Raw genomic sequence first — 26,123 nt, 5'->3', positions numbered from 1 at the left:
GTAGGTTATATTTATGTATGACTTGTTGCCATCATCATCGTTTGACAGCCCTCAACTGATAAAGCGGTGTTTTTTCTCGTGTCTCTTGTCACTGTGCTTTTAAAGGAGTGCACTGCTGGGTTTCAAATGACAGGGTTTGCATCATTTTGTCAGCCCGACACAGCTCGAAGAAAAAAAGTGTTTCATCTACTTGGTGTCTTTGCTTTGTTCATCTCACACAGTGGAGGGGGGCTTCCCAGAACAGAGCTAGCTAGTGGAGTCTGAGTTAGCCACATGATATGGAGAGGAAAAGAGAAAACAAAACAAAAAAAGACAAGATGACCAAATGTATTTATGAATATTTTAACTCATTGTGCTCTTACAGTATAGCTCCTCATCCATTATATCAGTATCTACCTGGTTTCTGGCTGAGGAGATAGAGGAATGTTTTCCGAGGATCGGTATGATCTCTGCAGGTAAGCTGCAGCAACGATCCGGATTTCTTCAGCTTCTGCATCAGCCACAGACCTGTAACAGTCCTCTGAATTAGACATACACTCCCCCTTTGAAGACACTGGGAGGAGGACAGAGCAGAGCTGAATGCAATTACTACACAGAATGGTAAGACGAAAATCAGAAACACTTCTTGCAGTAAGATAGTATATATCAGCAATGAGCTGTTTCTATTCTCCATGCTGAGTCAATGGCCTAGGTTTTGCAAGGATTTCAAAGGTCCAAGTAGGTAGGTATACTGACCCCTCCCCACCTCACCTGTGCTGACCAGCGTGCTGTTGTTGTACAGAGTTCCCAGGTGTGGTCCGGACAGAGACAGGAAGGTGTGCAGTTTGATCAGGTAGCAGCGGAACCGAGGCCTTGTCAGAACCGACCGGATGATCACGTTCCCCAGAGAGTGACCGATGAAACTGAGGGTTGAAAAGAGATCACTCAGAAAAATCCCTCTGCTGCTACCCAGATCTTGTTAGAGTAAAGAGTACCAAATGACAAGACCTCCAGAATAGAAGCTATGCACAGAAATAAGTGCCTCCAATTCTTTGCCCCCTGGTATTTACTCTATTAGTATAAAGTGTTCAGGATGAGGGTAGCTCATCCAACTCCAAATAAATGATTAATGTTCAAATAATCGTCCTCCAAAGCAAGGCGCCGTCGTGCCGTCTTAATGGCTACGATAGTGGAAGCTAGAGTAATGAGCTGCTTTGTCCCAGTAGTCAATGAGACACTAGATTTCCTTAGATGTTCATTTCCCATCTGCTAATTACAGTAGTATCACCATCATCAAAGTACTGGGCAGCTTCCCTCAACACCAGCTCCTGACAACTTCTTCATCGGTTTTCTCTAACACTAAGTATAGAGGCGATGTGGAGAGAGACAGCTGCTTCTGTGGCACTCCATGTCTTTAGTCACAGTTTTTCAGAGTATAAACAATGTTGAAAAGAATACATACTTAAATAGCATACCCAGAAACTCAGATAGGAACATTGGCATATTTAGGGCAATTATTGTACATGATGAATTACTATACTTGGACCCATTAGAAGTGTTATGCTGCGGAGAAAAATATGCCGGGGAGGCAGGTAGCCTAGTGGTTAGAGCATTGGGCCAGTAACCAAAAGTTTGCTGGATCGAATCCCCGAGCTGACAAGGTAAAAATCTGTTGTTCTGCCCCTGAACAAGGCAGTTAACCCACTGTTCCCCGGTAGGCCGTCATTGTAAATAAGAATTTGTTCTAAACTGACTTGCCTATTTAAATAAAGGTTAAATAAAATAATTTAAACGTTTCAGTTCTTCATATCAAAGACAATGCTAAGTGATTGACAGTGCATGGGAATATCCTTCATTACTGGGTTATTAAAACCTCTAACTCAGAGGGGGCTGGTGGGAGGAGCAATAGGAGGACGGACTCATTGTAATGGCTGGATTGGAATAAATGGAACGGTATAAAATACATCAAACATATGGAAACCACATGTTTGACGCCATTCCATTTATTCCATTCCAGACATTACAACGAGCCCGTCCTACTATAGCTCCTCCCACCAGCCTCCTCTGCTTTAACTGGCTATCAGTTTGATAGGGTTTGGAATTGATCTGAGACAGGGGGGGGTTCTCTTTTGGGCAAAAGTCCATCCTCCGTCTTCTCTCCTCCATGACCTGAAAACCGATACGTGGAAATCTGCCACACCGCCTTTAAATCAGATTTTGCTTTGTCAGAGGAGAATTACATGCACACGTTTAAAAACAATACACTACTTATTATTTTTATAAAATGCAGTGCAAAAATAACTTCATTTGTTTTGATCACTTTACATATTTATTTTGGGATCCACCCCTGTGAACGTCATTTGCCCAATGACTTGTGAGTGGAGAAGGACCGTCTCATTTCAAGCAAGCACATTTCCACCCACGCTGACTCTCCTTGCTGACTCTCCTTCATTAACTTTGACCTTTTCGAAAGGAGGCGAGAGGACGGAGGCGAGAGGACGGAGGCGAGAGGACGGAGGCGAGAGGACGGAGGAGAGAGGACGGAGGCGAGAGGACGGAGGAGGTGAGCAAATCGAATTGATAAAAGGCCGTGGGGAAGATCTCAAAGTACTGCTTGCGTACTATCTCCTTGTCTTCTTCTCAAACCCCATTGGAGAAGGTCAGAGGGGAAGGACCTTTTTTCTGGCCTCCTTTCTCCTCCAATGGGTTTTAAGAAGGAGATTAGGAGAGAGGATGCAAGGGGAACGCAATTGAGGACCTGCCAGGGAATATCATCACGTATTCATATGCCTCCATCTAGTGGGTATATAGAATACTACATCAATTTTGTTTCTCCATTTCCCTCCTATTACTGTACTGTGTCTTTATGTTGTGTGGTGGTTAGAACTGACCTTAATGTTGTGTGATGGTTAGAACTGACCATAATGTTGTGTGGTGGTTAGAACTGACCATAATGTTGTGTGATGGTTAGAACTGACCATAATGTTGTGTGATGGTTAGAACTGACCTTAATGTTGTGTGGTGGTTAGAACTGACCTTAATGTTGTGTGATGGTTAGAACTGACCATAATGTTGTGTGATGGTTAGAACTGACCATAATGTTGTGTGGTGGTTAGAACTGACCATAATGTTGTGTGGTGGTTAGAACTGACCTTAATGTTGTGTGATGGTTAGAACTGACCATAATGTTGTGTGGTGGTTAGAACTGACCATAATGTTGTGTGGTGGTTAGAACTGACATTAATGTTGTGTGATGGTTAGAACTGACCATAATGTTGTGTGGTGGTTAGAACTGACCTTAATGTTGTGTGATGGTTAGAACTGACCATAATGTTGTGTGGTGGTTAGAACTGACCATAATGTTGTGTGGTGGTTAGAACTGACCTTAATGTTGTGTGATGGTTAGAACTGACCATAATGTTGTGTGGTGGTTAGAACTGACCTTAATGTTGTGTGATGGTTAGAACTGACCATAATGTTGTGTAATGGTTAGAACTGACCATAATGTTGTGTGGTGGTTAGAACTGACCTTAATGTTGTGTGATGGTTAGAACTGACCATAATGTTGTGTGGTGGTTAGAACTGACCTTAATGTTGTGTAGTGGTTAGGATACTGACCTTATCCGTCCAATGGTGAGGTTGTACAGCTGAATGTGCTGGATAATCTCGTCTAGTAGCCTGTCCGTCATGGTGTCAAAATCTGCAAACGTGTCAGTCTGCAGCCAAGGAAGAGGAAAACAACACATTTTCACATTTATTTAACCAGGAAATCCTACCGAGATCAAAATAACTTATTTACAAGGGTGATCTGGCAGACGTAGCCTAAAATTAAAGCATATTCACAGGATTCTCTAAAATCAATGTTTATTGTATTAATGTGCGGACAGAATACTCAGTATTTTACCTGGTTCCTCTCAGACATGAGGAAGTCCAGTCTGGACCCTGGTAATCCCAGCTCTATGAAGGTCTTCACCAGGCGAAGGTCTGCACTGTTGCCTAGGAGACAATACAACAATACAGCTTTAAACTCCTGGCCCTGATCAGTATGTAAGTATAGAGGGCGGACCCAAACCATATTCTGAACTATTCAGTTCTTTTGAGTAAAGCTTTATTGTTCTAGCATTGGACAACATTGTGTGATGTTTTATCATCTAGGCAATGGACATATACAACCTGGTGGATCCGGATCTGGCTGATCTGGTGGTTTGATTGATTGGTAGATTGATTGGTCTCACCATCAAGGCCGTGGACACAGACGACCAGGTGTATGCCATCCTCAAACTCCTCATCCTCCTCCTCAGGGGGGAAGTAGGGCAGGTCGGAGGCCAGGTGAGGGAGGTCACTGTACAGGGTTGCCTGGAATACCAGCTCCTTCACCAGATCCTCTTTGGACCTGTAGAAACTGGAACACAATGCAGGCAGAGGTGGCATCATTATGGGAAATCACAATGTTATATGCATATGCACACGCTCAGAAGAACTCATCATCAAAGAGGAAAAAGAGCAATGAAAACGTCTGACTTCTCACACATCTATAACTGGTTCCCCACAACTCACTGCAGCATTTCTTCTCATTCTAAAACTAGAAAGATTAAACAACTCACTGCAGCATCCTCTCGTTTGTTTCGTCATCTGGCCCCAGGGCATTGGACGAGGACGAAGAGATGATGCCGAAGGAGCCCAGGGGCTGATGGGTAATGGGGGATGCGGCTTGTCGAGTAGAGATGCCGCTAATGGACGGTGAGTCCCGGACAACGGAGGAGAAGGGAAGACAGGTTGGAGCGCAGGACACAGACATATTCACCACCTCCACCATCTTCCTGTTCATAAAGGATAGGCCTGACCCTGAGTTTGACCCTGAGCTTGACCCCGAGCCCGCCCCTGACCCCGAGCTACTGGGGATCTTAGCCAGCTTGGTCTGACCGTTGAGATCCAGCTCCTCTCTCTCATTGGCCGAGAGCCCTATGAGGTCATCAGGCCTGGCCGTATCATTGGCAATAAGGCCTAGGAGGTGGATGGGTCTCTCTGTGTGGTTGGGGATAGAGGGGATAGGCCTGGGGTCATGGAGGCTCTTCCTCTGTGAGACCACCACTAGGTCACGCAACCCGACCCGATGGAGGCTCTGGGACGGAGTCTGGTGATGATTCAGCCGTTCCTGGTCAACAAGGTCATTCAACCCAATCTGATGGAGACTCTGACAGTCATCCCTGACAGGATTAACCTTCACATCATCCACCAGCACACTGCTGTCATGTTCACAGGGTTTGGGTTTGGTCTCACAGCTACAGGGGGCGATCTCTACTTCACAGAGACCTGGGTCAACTGAGTTTAACACACCACTGCTATCTCCTCTGTGATGGTTCTTATCCTCCATCTGACGGACTATAGCTGGATCCTTCACGTCATCATGACCTTCAACATACTGTTGGAACAGCAAGACTTCAGGAACTCGACTAATACCACTTAAGACTGCCTTCATGTCCTGAGTGTATGACAGGGTCTCTGGCAGAGCAGATTCATTAGATCTAAGAGTTTCTTTAAGATCACAACCACTCTCCTGATGAGCTCTGGTCACCTGCTGGGGTGGTGACGGAGCTGCTCCCCAGTCAAACAGACCAACCTCAGGCAGCTCTCCTTCCTGGATGTCCTCCAGAGAGGAGTGGTTAACCCCGGATAAGGACTCCAGGTGTCTGATCACATCCCCAGTCGTTACATTAGTGGCAGCAGTGGAGATGGTGGTGTATCCCTCCTCCTGGTCCTGGTACCCGCTGGTCCCCTCGCTCTCCGTGTCTACCTCCTCCTCCGCTCCTCCCTGGCCCTCTTCTGTGTCCTCAGGGCTGGAGATCTGAGGAGCTGAGACAGACTTGGTCAGTTTACTGAGCTGGTTCCTCTGTTCCTCGTCGTCCTCGTAGGGTAGGGAGGAGATGGAGGTGAGGGAGGCCTGGATGCCAGAGCTGCCACCCCCTCCATTGGGCAGGCTGCCCCTGCTGTTTCCGCTCTCTGTCTGCAGGCCCTCTAGGGAACTGCGGTGGGCCGGGTTTCTCCTCGCCAGGCGCTGCAGTACCAGGCTCTCCTCCAGAGGGCGCCCTCCTCCCATCCGATAAACATCCAGGGGCCAGGCCATCGAGCTGGGCTCGCTCTCGATGCCAGAGTCGGAGATGACGGAGGGGGAGCGGTTTAGGATCTTGGAGCCACCAACCCCCACCCCTCGGTTGGCCAGTTCTCTCCTCAGGTCTGTAGGTAGAGGGGGCGTGAGGGGATGATCTTTGAGTGGAGCCTGGGAGTTAGTGGTTAGACTGCTCAGAGGAACATCCTTGCTGTCGGCGTCTATAGCAACGTCCTTCTCTTCTACATCCAAGTCAATTCCTGTACTGATAATGTTCTGGTATCTCTGTGTGATGATGTCTTGGTGGTTCTCCAAGTCTTTCCAAGTTGTGTCTTCACTGTTAAAAGTATGTTGTGGGTCTGTACAGTGTTTGGAGGAGAGCACTGCCTCTCCTCTGAACGGATCCACATCAGTGGGTCTGACTGTAAGGAACCTCAGGCCTAAACCAGGGCTCTCCTCTGAGATCTCCTCTGTCTCAGTCTGCTCCTCTGGATCCCCTGGCTGGACTGGCTCTCCCCGGTCTGTTTCTGGAGTCTCAATAGATGGAGAACCTATCTTGTCAGTAATAACGCTGGTGCTCTGCTCTCCTATGAGAGACCTGTACGTAGCCTCACTGTCTTTAGGCTCCTGGGTTGGTATTGCTGGTGAGCTGGCGAGCTGGTCCAGGGCAGGAGGACTAATGTTTGTATCAGTGACAGGAGGTTTGGGGATGGCCTGCTCACTGGTGGGCAGATGTGTTGGTGCATATGATCCCCAATCTATACATAAAGATGGAGAAAAATGTTAGGTCTTACGCTAATACTAGATGTTTAAATTATACTGGTCTACACTACTTAAATACGTATGGATCTGAACCAGATAAAACAGTATTGTTAGCAAAAATAAAAGCAGACAGGTCAGGATTCAAACTAAAACCGATAAACTACCTATGTACTGCTTAAAGGTGAATTCTTGTTGAACTAGCAGCGATCAAGATCGCCGCTAACGTCAGGAAATTGCCTTTAATCCTCTAAGCTAAAATATGGAATTGTTTTAAGGTCATACCAAGGATCATTTAGCTATTTGATTTGAATTTTAAGACCCCTTGAGGTATTCAAAAAAATATAAAAACATATTGGATGAAACATTGAATTTGGCATTACTGCTCTTAGCCAATGTAATAACAGATTCACTCCATGAAACAACAGATAGTCCCAAACAACTAAATGAAGTTTGTTCTGAATTGGTTCTGAATCTATCTGAGAGATATAAGAAAGATATTTCACATGTATTAATCCCCTTATTTTAGATACTAAACTTTCTCCATATATACTTCCATACATTGTTTTAAATGGTACCGGGGGCCTTCAGATGAGGCTTGTGAGGCTTGTGGGCATCCTAGAGCATCGTGATCATAACAGTTTGTAAGCCAAACCGTTCAGAAGCTACAGAAGTTTTCGTAAGAAGACAGATTTTTCTAGATGTCTTATGGTATGACAAACACCACTCTCTCTCTGCCACCTTTCAGCGCAGATGCAGAAGGGCGACATCGGCAGATGCAGTGGATTGAAACGCAGCCCATGCAAAAAAAACAACATATCTCTCTAGTTTAAACAGACAGATATTTTATTTTATTTTTATTTTTTACCCAATTTCGTGGTATCCAATTGGCAGTCTTGCCTCATCACTGCAACTCCCGTATGGACTCGGGAGAAGCAAAGGTCAAGAGCCATGCGTCCTCCGAAACACAACCAGACTGCACTGCTTCTTGACACAATGCACATCCAACCCGGAAGCCAGCCACACCAATGTGTCAGAGGAAACACCGTACACCTGGTGACCTGGTCGGCGTGCACTGCGCCCGGCCCGCCACAACAGTCGCTAGTGCGCGATAAGACAAGGACATTCTTGCCGGCCAAACCCTCCCTATCCCGGACGATGCTGGGCCAATTGTGCACCTCCCCATGTGCCTCCCGGTCACGGCCGGCTGCGAGAGAGCCTGGGCTCAAACCCAGAATCTCTGGTGGCACAGCTATCACTGCGATGCACCCGGGAGGCCCCTAAACAGATTTTAATGGGGATTTTTGTATTATTTTTATTAGATTTCTGCGGGGTCGCAGAAATTGTAGGCCAAGGGTTAAAGTTTATCGCTGTTGAATGAAATCCTAGACTTAGTCAACTCACCTGTCCGTGGAGACTCTACATATCGGTCTTCGAAGATGATAGGCAGGCTGTTCCAGTCTCCGTCAATGTCCAGGCACTCTACAGGTAATGGTGGCATCCTGGTCAGGTAGTTGGAGTTACGCACCTCCACAGCTATCTGACAGTGTCTGTTGATCCTTTAACCAGGAGATAGAAGATATCTGTCATAATCACTCAAACACACTAGGCCTACCTTTTCTCTGTTCATAGAAGGATGTCTTAGATAAAGCATTAACATCAAATTAAATCTAAAACAGAGTGACAAAACTGCATCATTGTGCTCCTGGCATGGCAGTACTCACAGGTCCTCTTGAAATGTCAGGGACGTCTCTTTGGGGTGTTCTGTGAAGAAGTATGCCTCTGAAAATCGCCTGACCTGACATCGGCACAAAATACAAACAAAAACAATCTTCATTTCCTCACTGAGAAACTTACCGAGTTAGTACTGTCTGCACAAAAGGCAATGACTTGATCTTCAAAATAACAACATCAAAAAGAGAAATGGTGTAAAAGTATTGCTAACTGCCAAAATAATGGAAACACTTGAGTAAATGAGGGATACAAAGGATATTAAAAGCAGGTGCTTCCACACAGGTGTGAGTTATCTAAGCAATTAATTAACATCCCATCATGCTTAGAGTCATTTATAAAAATCCCCTAAACAGAAATAAATACAAAAATCCCACTAAAGTGTAACTAAACCTGCCTCCTGTTATGAAGTCACAAAGACAGACAGAGTCAGGAACATCAAGAAACAGTGTTACAGTGTTTCTGTATGTTTGTTCCTTAGGATAATTACACAATAAATGTCCATTGAAATCCCACCCTCCTGTGGGTGGAACCATGAAACTAACCCCTGAAGGTAAACTGATATGGAGAGTCCAGTGGAGGCTGCTGAGGGGAGGACAGCGCCCAATAATGGCTGGAACGGAGCTAACGGAATGGCATCAAACCATGTGTTTGATGTATTTGATACCATTCCACCTATTCCGCTCCAGCCGTTACCACGAGCCCGTCCTCCCCAATTAAGGCGTCACCAACCTCCTGTGATGGAGACATGCTGTGTTCATTAGGAGACAGACAGACAGACAGACAGACAGACAGACAGACAGACAGACAGACAGACAGACAGACAGACAGACAGACAGACAGACAGACAGACAGACAGACAGACAGACAGACAGACAGACAGACAGACAGGAGAGATGAAACTAACACTGTGGGAGACAAGAGCCTGGAGGCCTGCTAGCAACACTGAGGAGAGGAGTGGGAATTACATTACATTAATATGAATCATTCCAATGACTAAATGCAAATTACATTTGGGATTCTCAGATATAATGTCTATTCAAGGCATTGAGGTCTATAGGGACTAATCATCAGCTGGTGTGTTTTATCTGGCTGTAAAACTCTTACGCAACCTCATACACAAAACCTAATCAGAATAGTGGACTCTGGAGGGTTCAAGGCCTCGTCCTCTAGTGTTGCATACTTCATAATATATCAGATAGCATCTAGGGGGGTGTGTGATGTTCCTGAGGAGGTCAGGGGTTAGGGCTCACCCTGAGTGTGTGGTGTTCCTGGGCCAGGTGGGACAGGATATGTGTGTTGGGTACGGCAGCCTCCAGGAAGCGGGTCCACAAAGCCGACAGCTGGGAGCAGAGCAGGGTGAGATCTCTACTGATCTGTTCTGCTACCTTCTCATGGCCCCCCTGCAGCTAGAGAAGGAGAGGAGAGAGGAGACAGACGAGGGTCAGTGTGTGGTGCTGGTTAGAGGGTTTAGAGGCTGGTTGGAGGTCAAAGGGCAGGTTAGGTGGACCAGAGCTGGGTCAGGTCTCTACTGATATGTTCTGCTTCCTTCTCATGGCCTCCCTGAACCTAGAGGAGGAGAAGAGAGTGGATACAGATAGTATCTATTTATATACTCAATGACTTTATCCAGATGCCACTGCTATCTTAGATATATAGTACAGGTAACTGCCAAAATAATGGAAACTCTTGAGTAAATGAGGGATACAAAGTATATTGAAAGCTCCCACAAAGGTGTGGTTCCTGATTTAATTAATCAATTAACATCCCATCATGCTTAGGGTCATGTATAAAAATGCTGGGAAGGCCATTAGTTTGGCTACCATGGCTATGCCCCCATGCATGAGTGGTCACTAAATGGTTTGATGAGCATGAAAACAATGTAAACACTAGGACACTATGTTGGTGTTTCCTTTATTTTGGCAGTTACCTGTACGTTGTTCAAGTTAAAAAATGAATAATGGAATTTATTTAACCTTTATTTAATTAGGCAGTTAGGAAACAAATTGTTGATGTAAATACTAGTACAACAGAGGAAAGATAGCATAGCTAATATAAAATGTTGATGGAAATACTAGTAGAACAGAAGAAAGAAAGCATAGCTAATATAAAACGTTGATCTTGGTTTTTAGCAGTACTGTATGTCTCATACACCACATACCTGTAATTCTATTGTGAGCTGATTTAATGTTTCTTCCACAGGTAGCTCCTCTGTGGAGAGAAAGACAAGAGAAAGAGATTACTACAGCATAGCTCAAGTCTACTAAGTATCATACTTTATTTTGAACAACAAAATATTTGACTTGACTGATGGCCACATAGACATAGCTAAATATTGAGGAAATGCTATTGTAACATCTTGTTGCCTCACCTATTTCCACTTGGTCCAGCTGTGGTATCTCCTTCATCAGAGTGGTGTAGTAGCAGCGTACGCCTCGGTGTACCACCAGTAGGAGGCGACAGAGTCTACCATGCCACGTGTGAGCTCTCTGAAGACAGTTCTCACTGGGGACGTAGAAACTACCCTGGGGAGAGACAGGAGGGAGGAGAGGGGAGAGACAGGAAGAAGGTAGGAGAGGGGAGAAGGAGAGGAAGAGAAGAGGGAGGATAGACACATGGAAGAGGGGAGAGATACAGGAAAGGGGAGAAGGGAGAGATAGTGGAGAGAGGAGAGACAGAGAGTAGAGAGACAGGGGAGAGAGGAGAGACAGGGGAGAGAGGAGAGACATAGAGGAGAGAGACAGGGAGAGAGGAGAGAGGAGTAACAGGGGAGAAAGGAGAGACAGAGAGAGGAGAGACAGGGGAGAGAGGAGAGACAGGGGAGAGAGGAGATACAGGGGAGAGAGGTGAGATGGGAGAGAGGAGAGACAGAGAGGAGACATGGGAGAGAGGAGAGAGAGAGAGGAGACAGGGGAGAGACGAGAGACGGGGAGAGGAGATACAGAGAGAGGAGAGACGGGGAGAGAGGAGAGACGGGGAGAGAGGTGAGACAGGGAGAGAGGTGAGACAGAGAGAGGAGACAGGGGAGAGACGAGAGACGGGGAGAGGAGACAGGGGAGAGACGAGAGACGGGGAGAGAGGTGAGACAGGAGAGAGGAGAGACAGGGGAAGAGACAGGGAAGAGAGAAGAGACGGAGAGAGGAGAGACAGGGAAGAGACGGAGAGACGGAGAGAGGAGAGACAGGGAAGAGAGAAGAGACGGAGAGAGGAGAGACAGGGAAGAGGAAGAGACGGAGAGAGGAGAGACAGGTGGAAGAGACAGGGAAGAGAGAAGAGACAGAGAGAGGAGAGACAGGGGAAGAGACAGGGAAGAAGAGAAAACGTTGGTCACTCCATCTAGATAAAAAGATAATGAGCTGCTTTAATGACGGCCAAGTTCACATACTGGGACTTTACAGCCTCCGCAGTAAGAACCAATGGACTCCCTCCGTGTAGCCTTGTAATTGACCTTGGTCTGGAACAGGACCCTGTTATGGACCTTGTTTAGTGAGTTAACACCAATGTGTAAAGTCTCAGTAACTATCGGAGGATCAAATCATCTTTTGGACACAAGCAGCTCCTAAACATAGCTTATTACCCAGTAGTAAAACACATGGATGTGGTCGTGGCACTGGAAGATGTAGAAGACAGGAGCAGAATGACCATTAACATGTCCTGTGGACAGGAACGAACTAACCCCACACTTCCCAGTAACCACAAACTACCCAGACATCAGTAAATGACTTGTGATGTTTCATACATTTCTTAGACAGGGAAGGTAATGGATCAAAAGCCAATCTGTCCCCCAATGATGTCACTGTGTAGTACAACCTCAGGAGACTGAAGAAATGTGTCTTGTCACCAAAAACACTCACAAACTTTTACAGATGCACAATCGAGAGCATCCTGTCGGGCTGTATCACCGCCTGGTACGGCAACTGCTCCGCCCACAACTGTAAGGCTCTCCAGAGGGTAGTGAGGTCTGCACAACGCATCACCGGGGGCAAACTACCTGCCCTCCAGGACACCTACACCACCCAATGTCACAGGAAGGCCAAAAAGATCATCAAGGACAACAACCACCCGAGCCACTGCCTGTTCACCCCGCTATCATCCAGAAGGCGAGGTCAGTACAGGTGCAGCAAAGCTGGGAGAGACTGAAGAACAGCTTCTATCTCAAGACCATCAGACTGTTAAACAGCCACCACTAACATTGAGTGGCTGCTGCCAACATACTGACTCATCTCCAGCCACTTTAATAATGAAAGAATTGATGTCATAAATGTATCACTAGTCACTTTAAACAATGCCACTTTATATAATGGTTACATACTCTACATTACTCATCTCATATGTATATACTGTACTCTATACCATCTACTGCAACTTGCCTATGCCGTTCGGCCATCGCTCATTCATATAGTTGTGTGTACATATTCTTATTCATTCCTTAACACTTGTGTGTGTATAAGGTAGTTGTTGTGAAATTGTTAGGTTAGATTACTCGTTAGATATTACTGCATGGTCGGAACTAGAAGCACAAGCATTTCGCTACACTCGCGTTAACATCTGCTGACCATGTGTATGTGACAAATAAAATTGGATTTGATTTAGTACCATTTCAGGGAGTGTTCCTATTTCTCCCCAGCAGGGGGCTCTCTAACCCCAAAACACACAGTACATTCACTGGACAATCACATTCATCCTATTCTCTGTACAGGCCTGTAACCTACAGAAACAGTTCTGGTCTCTTCTGCAATCAATAGGAGCCACAGAGCCCAGCTACTACATATCCAGGTCAAGAGTAAGATTGTGAAAGAAGTTATTCTAGTCAAGGACCCAAACAACACCCATCGGTTCAGATGCCGGCTGTCATCTTTTTAGAGACAAGGCATGGTCAGGTCAGACTGGGACAGGTCACCTCTGACCCCTTCCCAGTTCCAACACACACAGGCCCCAGCCCTTTGGGACCCTCCTGGCCCCTGGCCCCTGTCAGTTCCCTGGGTTGGGTCCATCTTCTTGTGACTGCCTGACTGTTCTGGCAGTTTTAAATGGATGTAAGGGGAAAGGGGGAGACCTAGTCAGTTGTACAACTGAATGCTTTCAACTGAAATGTGTCTTCCACATTTAACCCAACCCCTCTGAATCAGAGAGGTGCGGGGGGCTGCTTTAATCAACATCCAAGTCTTCGGTGCCCAGGGAACAGTGGGTTATCTGCCTTACTCAGGGGTAGAACGACAAGATTTTTACCTTGTCAGCTCGGGGATTCAATCCAGCAACCTTTCAATTACTGGCCCAACGCTCAAATGCTGGTGTGTGGATAATGCCTATGTATGTGTGTTAGTTTCAAAGGCATGTAATGCTGGTGTATGTGTGGATAATGTCTGTGTATGTGTGTTAGTTTCAAAGGCATGTAATGCTGGTGTATGTGTGGATAATGTCTGTGTATGTGTGTTAGTTTCAAAGGCATGTAATGCTGGTGTATGTGTGGATAATGTCTGTGTATGTGTGTTAGTTTCAAAGGCATGTAATGCTGGTGTATGTGAGTTTGAAGGCCTACTATAATTTACCCGGGGGCAGTAAAGCACAAGGCCCTATCATCAATGCTGTACTCTGCTCTGTAATAACAGTTACTACTGCTGGATCCTCCACAACCAGAAAGGAACACCTGTATGTTTACTTTCAGAATTCCTTTTACCTTTATAGAGGCATGCTGGGATATGGGGGTTGGGACTTGAAGCAACTACAGAGGCAAAGGACAGCTATTTCTAACCCTATGAACACAGTCATTATCCCCCCTCCCTCACAAAGCAAAACAGTTTATTCTTAACAGACAATGGATGAGTTGTGTTCAACCTCTCCCCAACTTGTAGTCTAAGAGTCTCTACACACTTCACTCTGTCGATCGACGTCCGAGCGCGTGCAAGGGCGGAGTCAAGTGTCTTTTCTCCACGCCGTGGTTGCGTTCCACCCAGAGAGGAAGTCCGCCTTGTGTAGTGTATATCCACTATGGGACTTGGGGAGCCAGAGCTTACCAAGCAAGAGGGTCCGAGACATTCTGTATAAATACAGTACATTTATTTTCCTTTGGATACCGTATTAGTCTTCTTAAATCCCATTTGTCAGCAGCAGCGTCATGTGAAGCTGACAGTCTGCTACTGGAACACAGGGCTGAGGACCCAGGTGACATACTGGATCGGATGGCTGCTGCAGTGCACCGTGGGAGACCTAGTCACAGGGGGTCCATCTGCTCTGGTAGAAATAGACCTAAGAATTACAGAACACTAACATGAATGGGAACTCCTAATCTAGTAATTCTATTTCTATGGCTCACATCTACATACAACGGGAACGAGGGACAAGCCAGCAGCTTGTCAGACAGACAAGCTGGTAAAAACAGCGGGAGAGGTCTCTCTCTCTATGAAAGACTGTGTGCTTTCAGGATTATTTGATGATATCTGCCTATCCTCTTGGATTGCTACTTGACATTCTCAACCACCCCACGAGGGTCGAAGACGAGTATCTCACTCTTAACAGGGGCTCTCAGAAAATGTATCTTTATCGCCTCTGATATTTCTGAGATACACATTTTTAAACCAATGAGGAAACATGAAAGGTCTAAATGGAAAAAGAAAGGCAACATCCATTTCCTGCCCACCACAAGAGAGGCAGCACCACTATAATTCAGCTGATACCGATGGAATTTTCCAACGACACGTGTCCAGATTGTGCAATAACGACACTCTTAGTAATGAATAAAAAATTGAAAAAGTAGCTTGGTTAGCATGGAAACGCTCCAGCAGTGAAAGTGCTGAAAATGTGCTTATACCCTGCAGGTAGAAAGCCTTAAATAAATAAGGGCTGGAAGAGAGGAAAAAGGGAGAGAGGGATGGCTCACACACACGCATGCTCTCTCTCACACACACACACACACACACACAGGGCTCTGTACACATTTCACATGCAGGTACATTTAAGCTACATGGCGGTTGGAGGAGAACTCATTACGGGGATCAAACATCGCCCCCCCGCCTGGCTAAATGCAGTGCTTATTAAAGCTCCCTGTTGGAGGCGCTGTGTAAAACCCAGAAACAGGGGGGGCCGAGCCTAGTGTGTGTGTGTGTGTGTGTGTGTAACCAAGGAACAAGGGAGACAAATAGAGAGGAGGGGACAGGGGGGGGACAAGCCCAACTCTCATTAAGATTTACTGCCTAGTCTGTGACGTCGGCCGAAGGGCTGGATTAGGGTGTGTGTATGAGACACGTTTGTGTGACCAACAGGTTTCCAATCACAGTAGCGTCCTACCATACAGGAAATTACCTACGCTGGATAAGACACATCGTAATGATCTAATGAAAAATAGCTTCTCTGCTTGATGTACACAACCATATAGTTATCACTCACACCCGCACACACCCCTCACACACACCTCATACAAACACACACACACACCTCAAACACACACCCTCACACACCTCCAGAAGCGAGAGACACGTGAGTGGTGGCTGTGGTTGATGTATCAATCCAGCTAAGCACTTTCTCTGGCTTCCCACAGCTCTCACCCCACTTAATGAGCCTTTACACCTGTAGAAACCATCACTAGTGTATACTATTATTCTTAGTCTTCTTCTCCAGAGGCAGATGAACCCTTGTTTCTCCTCCAGACACCAGGCTACAGTAGTTCAGCCTGTCTCAGTGTCCTGCCAGCCTCGGGCAGTGTCCCAAATGAAACCCTATTCTCTACAAAATGCACTACTTTTGACCAGTGTAGAGCATTATACAGGGAATAAGGCTATTTGGGACGTGTCCTGCGAGACTGATCTGGCCATGTGGGTTAATGAGACATTAATAGTACTCATCATGTGGGGGACTAAAACTGTCTCTAATACTTCTAGAGGGACCTGGCTGATGATCTGGCCTTACAAAAGTGTGTGGGGGGAAGAGAGAGCGAGAGCGAGAGAGAGAGAGAGAGAGAGAGAGAGAGAGAGAGAGAGAGAGAGAGAGAGAGAGAAAAAAAAAAGTGTGAGAGCGAGAGAGAGAGAGAGAGAGAGAGAGAGAGAGAGAGAGAGAGAAAAAAAGTGTGAGAGCGAGAGAGAGAGAGAGAAAAAGTGTGAGAGCGAGAGGAAGAGAGCGTGAGAGAGAGAGAGAGTGAGAGAGAGCGAGAGAGAGAGAGAAAAAGTGTGAGAGCGAGAGGAAGAGAGAGTGAGAGAGAGAGAGTGAGAATGAAAGAGAGAGAGAGAAATAAAGAAAGAGAGAGAGAAAGTGTGAGAGAGAGAAAGAGAGAGAGCGAGAGAGAGAAATGGAGTGTCACGACTTCCACCGAAGTTGGCTCCTCTCCTTGTTCAGGCGGCGTTCGGCGATCGACATCACCAGCTTTCTAGCCATCGCCGCTCCATTTCTCATATATCCATTTGTCTTGTCTTGTTTTCATACACACCTGGTTTTCATTTCACCAATCAATCTACTTGTATTTAACCCTCTGCTTCCCATCATGTTTTGTGTGTAATTGTTTTCATGTCAAGTGATGTTCGTTAAGCGCTTTACTTTATTGTTCTGTTTTTGGAGCGCGTTTGTTTTGTTGTGCTCCCGGTTTGGAACTATAATAAAGTGCACTTTATTTATCATACTCTGCTCTCCTGCACCTGACATCGCCTTCATACACAGCCTGACAGAATTACGCACCGACTGAATGGAGCGCGTCCAAGAACATTCGGCCATGCTACATCATCTTGGTGCCATGATGGATCGCGTTGTCCAGACCATGAACCACTGGGAGAGACAGGAGGTCTCCCCAGTGCCTCCCCAGTGCCTCGACCAGTCTCCACCCGTTCCATCCGGAGCGAATTCCGTCGGGATGCTCCTCTCCCTTCCCAGGGAGTATGATGGAACAGCAGCACAGTGCCAGGGATTCTTGTTACAACTGGACCTCTACCTGGCCACTGTGCACCCAGCTCCCTCAGGAGGGGAGAGAGTGGCCGCTCTCATCTCCTGTCTCACAGGGAGAGCGCTGGAGTGGGAAAACGCCTTTGTGGAGAGAAGAAGACACGGCTCCAGACCACTTCGAGGATTTCACCCGTCACTTCAGGGTCGTCTTCGACCATCCACCCGAGGGCAGAGCGGCGGGGGAGAGGCTCTTCCATTCGAGGAGCGCCCAGGACTTCGCCCTTGAATTCCGTACCTTGGCCACCGGAGCAGGCTGGAACGACAGAGCCCTCATCGACCACTATAGATGCAGCCTACGAGAGGATGTCCGACGTGAGCTGGCCTGCAGGGATGCCACCATAACATTTGACCAACTGGTGGATTTGTCCATCCGGTTGGATAACCTGCTGGTCAACCTCGGACGTCCAGAGGGGGCCCTGTTGGTTCCATCATCCAGCACCCCCGCTCCGGAGCCCATGGAGTTAGGAGGTGCGGCGCATAGGGAGACTGGAGGAGGAGCCATCACGTGCACCATCTGTGGCCGCAGAGGTCACACTGCCGGTCGGTGCCGTGTTGGTTCCTCTGGGAGTCGAGGCAGGGCACTCTGGCGTCACCTCAGGTGAGTTTGCACCACACTCATCCAGAGTCCTCTGTTGATCAACTGTTTGTGCCTGTTTGTTTCCCTGAGGAGTTTTACAAACATTCCCAGCATAAGGCACTCGTCGATTCAAGCGCAGCTGGGAATTTTATCGACAGAGCATTAGCCATTAGGTTAGGGATCCCCATTGTTCATATAGTGGGGGGGGGGGGGGGTACTCTCACGACTTCCACCGAAGTTGGCTCCTCTCCTTGTTCAGGCGGCGTTCGGCGATCGACATCACCAGCTTTCTAGCCATCGCCACTCCATTTCTCATATATCCATTTGTCTTGTCTTGTTTTCATACACACCTGGTTTTCATTTCACCAATCAATCTACTTGTATTTAACCCTCTGCTTCCCATCATGTTTTGTGTGTAATTGTTTTCATGTCAAGTGATGTTCGTTAAGCGCTTTACTTTATTGTTCTGTTTTTGGAGCGCGTTTGTTTTGTTGTGCTCCCGGTTTGGAACTATAATAAAGTGCACTTTATTTATCATACTCTGCTCTCCTGCTCCTGACTTCGCCTTCATACACATCTTGACATGGAGAGAAAGTGTGAGAGTGAGAGAGAAAGAAATCATTTAAGAGAGCGAGAGAGAGAGCGAGAGAGAGAGCGAGAGAGAGAGAGCGAGAGTGAGAGAGCGAGAGAGAGAGAGCGAGAGAGAGAGCGAGAGAGAGAGGGTCACACTAACTCACCCATACACAGGTGATCATGTTTACCTGTGTAGCCACTGCACACAAAAACACACAGAACACAGAGAGAGAGAAAGAGCTTTGATTCAGATATTCTGTTCTCATGATTCTCTCATCTTCAGTGTGAACTCTGTGGGCTGCTTTCCCAAATTCAGATTGCCCTCTGGAATCCTTTAAAGTCAAAGACTAGGCTTGTTTGGGTTGATCAACTATTGTCCTCTGTAAAGTGTATTGAGAGACCTTGTAATCATACACTTACAATGTACTTTGACTTGATTTGACCGTACCTCTGTGATGACAGGTTTGCAGTATCCAGCCCCAAACATCAGGTTCTCCATGGATACCCCCATGGCTGACACGTCAGTACCGTTCTCCGGAGAGCCCTTCCCCAACCAGGAACCCTTCCCTGTACGGGCAAAACTATGGAGAGGGGGATGGAGAGAGATAGGGGGGGGGGGCAGAAAGAGAGAGAGAGAGAGAAGATCAGTTAGTCCTTATGTAATCAATAGAGCTCTCAGAGTAATGGTTAATCAGGGTAATGGATGGCTGAACATTCACGTTAAGATATTGGCAGCTGGATTTACCACCTAAGTGTTAAGAAAACTATTTATTCAAGTAGCAGGCCAGTGGATGCCCTCTCAGAGCAGGTTGCCAAACTAAACCCATTCTAACAGGAGAGGAGCTACGTGGTGTGACAGCTAAGTAGTGAGCACCAGTGTGACATGTTGGTGGTAAAGTAGATAAGCACGCATACACACACCTGATGAGAGGTTGATGCAAGGCCACCAAGGATGCGTGTATGGAAACAGAGATGACGGACAGGTGGAAGTAGTCGAACATGACAGGTACATGGTGGTGGAGACCTCTCCTGGGGTGGAAGTGGAGACCCAGGGTTCTACTGCTGATGACTGGGACTGTCACGATGTCCCCTAACCTAGAGACAACACAGTTAGTATCTAACCCAGCCTGAGGACAACAACAGTGGCAGGTCATGTCAGAACATTATTCAGTCACAGCATCATACATGTGCCATGGACAGTGGATGCCAGTTTAAAATGCATTGCGCAACATTGACAACTATTACCTGCTTAAAGGACATCACGTTATGGGTTATTTAACTGCTAGTATCCAGCTAGGACAAGAGTCAATTCAAAAAAGCATCCAAGTATGGTGAAAAACGAATTTCCCTCTGGGGTAATAAAGTTGAAAGTTGAAATTGGTCATGTTCTACACACACTAACACTGGGGGACTCCAAATAGTATCAGTTCTGAGCAGCAACGTCCGAGAAGTTGCAAGGGCTCCAAATGGGATGTTTAATGAGCCATCCAGGAGCCATTACAAATCATCTATCTGTGGCCCACAGTACCTACTGAGCACAAACACACAGAGGTCACACGGAGTGACGGTTCCAAATGTGCAGATCCAACACAAACTCATCTTTCACACACACACACACACACACACACACACACACACACACACACACACACACACACACACACACACATACACACAATTTTTTTTGTGCACACACATGCAAGTCCGCACAGAGACGTGATATAGTAGTGTTTTCAATGGACTATTTTTTTTTCTTGACTATGCAGTCTGTCAGTCTATTAGAGCCAGAGGCTTTTCACTGGCAGGACATCATTAAGACCTGGACCTCAGCACTACTAACTGAGGACCTCTCAAAACTGAGGAGAGAGAGACAGCGAGATGGGGAGGGAGGGAGGGAGGATAGGAAGAGAGACAGCGAGATGGGGAGGGAGGGAGGATAGGAAGAGAGACAGCGAGATGGGGAGGGAGGGAGGGAGGATAGGAAGAGACAGCAAGATAGGGAGGGAGGGAGGGAGGATAGGAAGAGAGACAGCGAGATGGGGAGGGAGGGAGGATAGGAAGAGAGACAGCGAGATGGGGAGGGAGGGAGGGAGGATAGGAAGAGACAGCAAGATAGGGAGGGAGGGAGGGAGGATAGGAAGAGAGACAGCGAGATGGGGAGGGAGGGAGGATAGGAAGAGAGACAGCAAGATGGGGAGGGAGGGAGGGAGGATAGGAAGAGAGACAGCGAGATGGGGAGGGAGGGAGGAAAGGAAGAGAGACAGAGAGATGGGAAGGGAGGGAGGATAGGAAGGAGACAGAGAGATGGGGAGGGAGGGAGGATAGGAAGAGAGACAGCGAGATGGGGAGGGAGGGAGGATAGGAAGAGAGACAGCGAGATGGGGAGGGAAGGAGGGAGGATAGGAAGAGAGACAGCGAGATGGGGAGGGAGGGAGGAAAGGAAGAGAGACAGAGAGATGGGAAGGGAGGGAGGATAGGAAGAGAGACAGAGAGATGGGGAGGGAGGGAGGATAGGAAGAGAGACAACGAGATGGGGAGGGAGGATAGGAAGAGAGACAGAGAGATGGGGTGGGAGGATAGGAAGAGAGACAGCGAGATGGGGAGGGAGGATAGGAAGAGAGACAGAGAGATGGGGTGGGAGGATAGGAAGAGAGACAGCGAGATGGGGAGGGAGGATAGGAAGAGAGACAGAGAGATGGGGTGGGAGGATAGGAAGAGAGACAGCGAGATGGGGAGGGAGGATAGGAAGAGAGACAGAGAGATGGGGTGGGAGGATAGGAAGAGAGACAGCGAGATGGGGAGGGAGGATAGGAAGAGAGACAGAGAGATGGGGTGGGAGGATAGGAAGAGAGACAGCGAGATGGGGAGGGAGGATAGGAAGAGAGACAGAGAGATGGGGTGGGAGGATAGGAAGAGAGACAGCGAGATGGGGAGGGAGGATAGGAAGAGAGACAGAGAGATGGGGTGGGAGGATAGGAAGAGAGACAGCGAGATGGGGAGAAAGAGAAAGTGCCAGAGAAAATAAAATATGTAACTGAGTGTGTAACATACTGTTCCTCGTTGTCTGTGAAGTGAAGGTCCAGCTTCAACTGAAAGTCCACTTCACTCAGAGCCTCTTCCACCTGTGAGAACAGAAACAGTCACAATATCAACAAGACTGGATCAACCTCAATTAGACAAATCTGCAATAAAAAAAACATATTTGGGTAATAAAACATCCATATCAGTGTAACAATATTATTGTGAGACAATAATACAGTATATTCTGCCTTACACACACACACACACACACACAGCTCTGTGTAGTAGAACAAACAGCACTGTCAAATCCTATTGATATTCTGATTGATTAAACACACGCTCTGGGGAAATTGAGTTCTATTTTTGTCCTTTTTATCAGAGTCTGAGGGAGGAAGAGGGAAGGCGAGAGAGAGAGAGAGAGCGAGAGAGAGAGAGAGAGGGAGAGACGTAGAGGGAGATGGTGGGGAAGAGAGAGGGGGAGAGGGGGGAAGATAGGAATGGGAGGAGAGAGAAACAGCGAGAGAGAGAGACAGCGAGAGAGAGAGAGAGAGAGAGAGAGAGAGAGGGAGAGACAGCAGAGAGAGAGAGAGACAGCAGAGAGGGAGAGAGAGACAGCGAGAGAGAGAGAGACAGCAGAGAGAGAGAGAGAGAGAGACAGCGAGAGAGAGAGACAGCGAGAGAGACAGCGAGAGAGAGAGACAGCGAGAGAGAGAGAGACAGCGAGAGAGACAGCGAGAGAGAGAGACAGCAGAGAGAGAGAGAGAGACAGAAAGAGAGAGAGAGAGAGAAACAGCAGAGAGAGACAGCAGAGAGGGAGAGACAGCGAGAGAGACAGCGAGAGAGAGAGAGAGAGAGAGACAGCGAGAGAGAGAGAGCGAGAGAACGAGAGAGAGAACGAGAGAGAGAGAAAGAGAGAGAGAGAAAGAGGGAGAGACAGAAAGAGAGAGACAGAGGGAGAGAGAGACAGAGGGAGAGACAGAGGGAGAGAGACTTAGAGGGAGATGGTGGGGAAGAGAGAGGGGGAGAGGGGGGAAGATAGGAATGGGAGGGAAGGAAAGAGAGGGGCTAGAGAGGTAGAGAGAGAGGTTAGGGGGGAGAGAGAGGGAAATGGAGAAAGTGAGAGGGATAGATAGAGAGATAAAAGGAGTTAACCTCTGGAAGAGGGGATGGCTGAAATCTGATCTACCCTTCCAGCCCACAGCCTCTATCTCGCTCTTTCTCACCTTCACATAAATAATGTGTCATACATTTAATGAAAAATTCTAAATTTAGAAGACTTGCCAGGTAGGTAGCTGACTTTAAATAAATAAATTAGGAGAGCTGACCTGCCATGTACCCAACAAGCTGAAGATGAATCTGATGAAACCAGGATTCCTGTTTAACTCTGTAGGTTAGGATGTAGGTTCATGTATATACAGTTGAAGTCGGAAGCTTACATACACTTAGGTTGGAGTCATTAAAACTCGGATTTCAACCACTCCACATCTACCTTGTGCATGACACAAGTAATCACTTAATTACAATTCCTGTGGGCCAGAAGTTTACATAAACTAAGTTGACTGTGCCTTTAAACAGCTTGGAAAATTCCAAAAATGATGTCTTAGCTTTAGAAGCTTCTGATAGGCTAATTTACATCATTTGAGTCAATTGGAGGTGTACCAGTGTATGTATTTCAAAGCCTACCTTCAAACTCAGTGCCTCTTTGCTTGACATCATGGGGAAATCCAAAGAAATCAGCCAAGACCTCAGAAAAAAAATTGTAGACCTCCACAAGTCTGGTTCATCCTTGGGAGCAATTTCCAAATGCCTGAAGGTACCACATTCATCTGTATAAACACCATGGGACCATGCAGCCGTCATACCGCTCAGGAAGGAGACGTGTTCTGTCTCCTAGAGATGAACGTACTTTGGTGCGAAAAGTGCAAATCAATCCCAGAACAACAGCAAAAGATCTTGTGAAGATGCTGGAGGAAACAGGTACAAAAGTATCTATATCCACAGTAAAACGAGTCCTATATCGACATAACCTGAAAGGCCGCTCAGCAAGGAAGAAGCCACTGCTCCAAAACCGCCATAAAAAAGCCAGACTGCGGTTTGCAACTGCACATGGGGACAAAGATTGTACTTTTTGGAGAAATGTCCTCTGATCTGATGAGACAAAAATAGAACTGTTTGGCCAAAATGACCATTATGTTTGGAGGAAAAAGGGAGAGGCTTGCAAGCCGAAGAACGTCATCCCAACCGTGAAGCACGGGGGTGGCAGCATCATATTGTGGGGGTACTTTGGCTAAGGTGTATTTGGCTAAGGTGTATGTAAACTTCCGACTTCAACTGTATATGACACTTCATCAATAGCTGTCTGGCAGCTTCACAAGCTTCCTCAGTCTGTCTCACCCATACGCCCTCGTATGGGTGAAGATACAAGTGAAGAGTATTACTCCAAAACGCTATATATCCATTTTCAGAAATGTTCATAAATTAGCTTTTTTTTAAAGAAATTATGAAAGTGATAGTGAAAAAACTCACCATCTAAACATTAAATGACAGACATGTATTTGTTTAAAATCTATCACTTGGTTTGATCATGTTTTTTTGCTAAATGTTACATATCCGCCTCACTCTCAGAGAAATAAGTAGTTCTGCTAGGTTTTACACAGTCAAATGTAACAAATAACTACATTTTTAATAAAGAACTGTACAAATTATACATTTGTAACATACATTGGTTTTAGCATTTAGGAAATAAGCTCTTTAAGTGGTTAAATTGACCTTGTGTGTGTTTTGTGACCTTGTGTGTGTGTGTGCGTGTGCGTGTGCGTGTGTGTGCGTGTGCGTGTGTGTGACTCACCCTCTCCCCATCGAGCAGTAGGTGGACCTTGAAGAGCATGCGGTCATCGACGTTGACCTCTTCGTTTCGGTAGAGGATCTGGAAGATCCGGCTGAACACCGTAGTGTCCTCATTGACCCCATCGTGGACCGCCGCAGAGCTGAAACTACAGTCACCTAGTGGGAGCAGCAGCAGTATCATCATCATCATCATCATCGTCACCACCAGTGCTGCCGCTGACTATACGTAAACTACGTGCTGCGTGCAGGGCCCTGTGGCAGCTAGGGGGCCCCGACCAAAATATAATAACTTGTCTGTCTATTTTTGCATTTATTTTTTGGAAGTCAGTTGGGCTCTCAACCTATTATTGACAGTTAGAATAGTAGAATACACAAGGTGCAATTTAGACATTTGGTAGTGCATCAGCAGCTTCTCTTGTTATGTCAGTCATTGACAGTCATTCAATTTGCCCATGTCAGCTAACATTTTATAGATAGCTGGCAAGACTAACTTATCTAGCTATCTAAACCTTGTAGTAATCATGGCTGAATTACTGACCAGGCAAGCAAGGTAAGTGTGTAACGGCTGTTGGTGGAAGAAGGTGAGGACCAAGGTGCAGAGTGGTACGTGTTCATCTTTATTATTGGAACTGAACACTGAATAACAAAACAACAAAGAGAATGACCGAAACAGTTCTGTCTGGTGCAGACACAAAAACAGAAAACAACTACCTACAAAACCCAGGTGGGAACAGGCTACCTAAGTATGGTTCTCAATCAGAGACAACCATAGACAGCTGCCTCTGATTGAGAACCATACCAGGCCAAACAACAAAGAAATCCAAAACATAGACAATGAACATAGAATGCCCACCCTAGTCACTCCCTGGCCTAACCAAAATAGAGAATAAAAGCCTCTCTATGGCCAGGGTGTGACAACGTGCCTGGTCACATTGATTTTGCTAGTCACTCTCACTCAGATATCATATGAACTTGGTATAGGTCATGGCAAAATGTGTAGAATATCTTTTAAACTTCAAAATTGTATCCACCCAATGATTAAATGTGTATAATGGCAGAGAGTTAGCTTTAAAACTGCCCAATTTTCTCTCAGCCCATGGCAAAATTAGTACAATTGCATGAAATGTGTTGTTAAACTGCAAAATTCTCTCTTGGCCCCATGGCAATTTGCAGGAAATGAACTTAAATGTTTTGCCAGCGAGGTGGTTATGTCCCCCAACCAGATCTCGCTTAGGGCTCCAAAAGGCTAGAGGCGGCCCTGATCATCATCATACATGACAAACACATCACCATTCCCATCACTGTCATTTCGTGTCCTCCACATAATTGAGGCTCAGAAGCAGTGGATTATATACAATCTGACATTTCTCTGGGTATAAAAATAAATGGTTTTCCAGTAAATCTCTATATAGTCAGTGGTGTTTTCTGCTTGCTTCTGTAGAGTAGATGTGAGACAGCAGCTGTCTGCAGCTGGTTGCTGGAGGCGCAGCTGTGATAGACCTTTGTGAAGGAAGCACCCCACTGAGGTGCTCTCCTTTTATCTACCTCTGTAATACAGAGGTAGATATGAACTCTATGCCCCAACCCCCTCTCTCTTTCTCTCCCTCT

The 26,123-nt window shown here is 46.6% G+C and overlaps 1 protein-coding gene across 1 annotated transcript in view; it reads right to left on the bottom strand.

Annotated features, from left to right (window-relative positions):
• LOC110489415 (protein FAM135B) overlaps window positions 1–26,123 on the bottom strand; it is a 58,356-nt gene that overhangs the window by 5,136 nt on the left and 27,097 nt on the right. Inside the window, exons 4-18 of the mRNA XM_036971567.2 lie at window positions 24,517–24,671; window positions 21,699–21,769; window positions 19,569–19,742; window positions 19,096–19,228; window positions 10,947–11,100; window positions 10,737–10,786; window positions 9,829–9,984; window positions 8,569–8,642; window positions 8,249–8,403; window positions 4,584–6,843; window positions 4,215–4,381; window positions 3,884–3,975; window positions 3,598–3,695; window positions 751–902; window positions 397–507 (exon numbers count right to left, since the gene is read on the bottom strand). Coding sequence (XP_036827462.2) covers window positions 397–507; window positions 751–902; window positions 3,598–3,695; window positions 3,884–3,975; window positions 4,215–4,381; window positions 4,584–6,843; window positions 8,249–8,403; window positions 8,569–8,642; window positions 9,829–9,984; window positions 10,737–10,786; window positions 10,947–11,100; window positions 19,096–19,228; window positions 19,569–19,742; window positions 21,699–21,769; window positions 24,517–24,671 — 4,002 coding nt within the window. The remainder of the gene's footprint in view (window positions 1–396; window positions 508–750; window positions 903–3,597; window positions 3,696–3,883; window positions 3,976–4,214; window positions 4,382–4,583; window positions 6,844–8,248; window positions 8,404–8,568; window positions 8,643–9,828; window positions 9,985–10,736; window positions 10,787–10,946; window positions 11,101–19,095; window positions 19,229–19,568; window positions 19,743–21,698; window positions 21,770–24,516; window positions 24,672–26,123) is intronic.

The sequence above is a fragment of the Oncorhynchus mykiss genome, chromosome 30, assembly GCF_057628025.1.
Source record: "Oncorhynchus mykiss isolate SJ-2025 chromosome 30, ASM5762802v1, whole genome shotgun sequence".
Classification (NCBI taxonomy): domain Eukaryota; kingdom Metazoa; phylum Chordata; class Actinopteri; order Salmoniformes; family Salmonidae; genus Oncorhynchus; species Oncorhynchus mykiss.
This window is presented reverse-complemented; position numbering and strand designations above follow the sequence as displayed.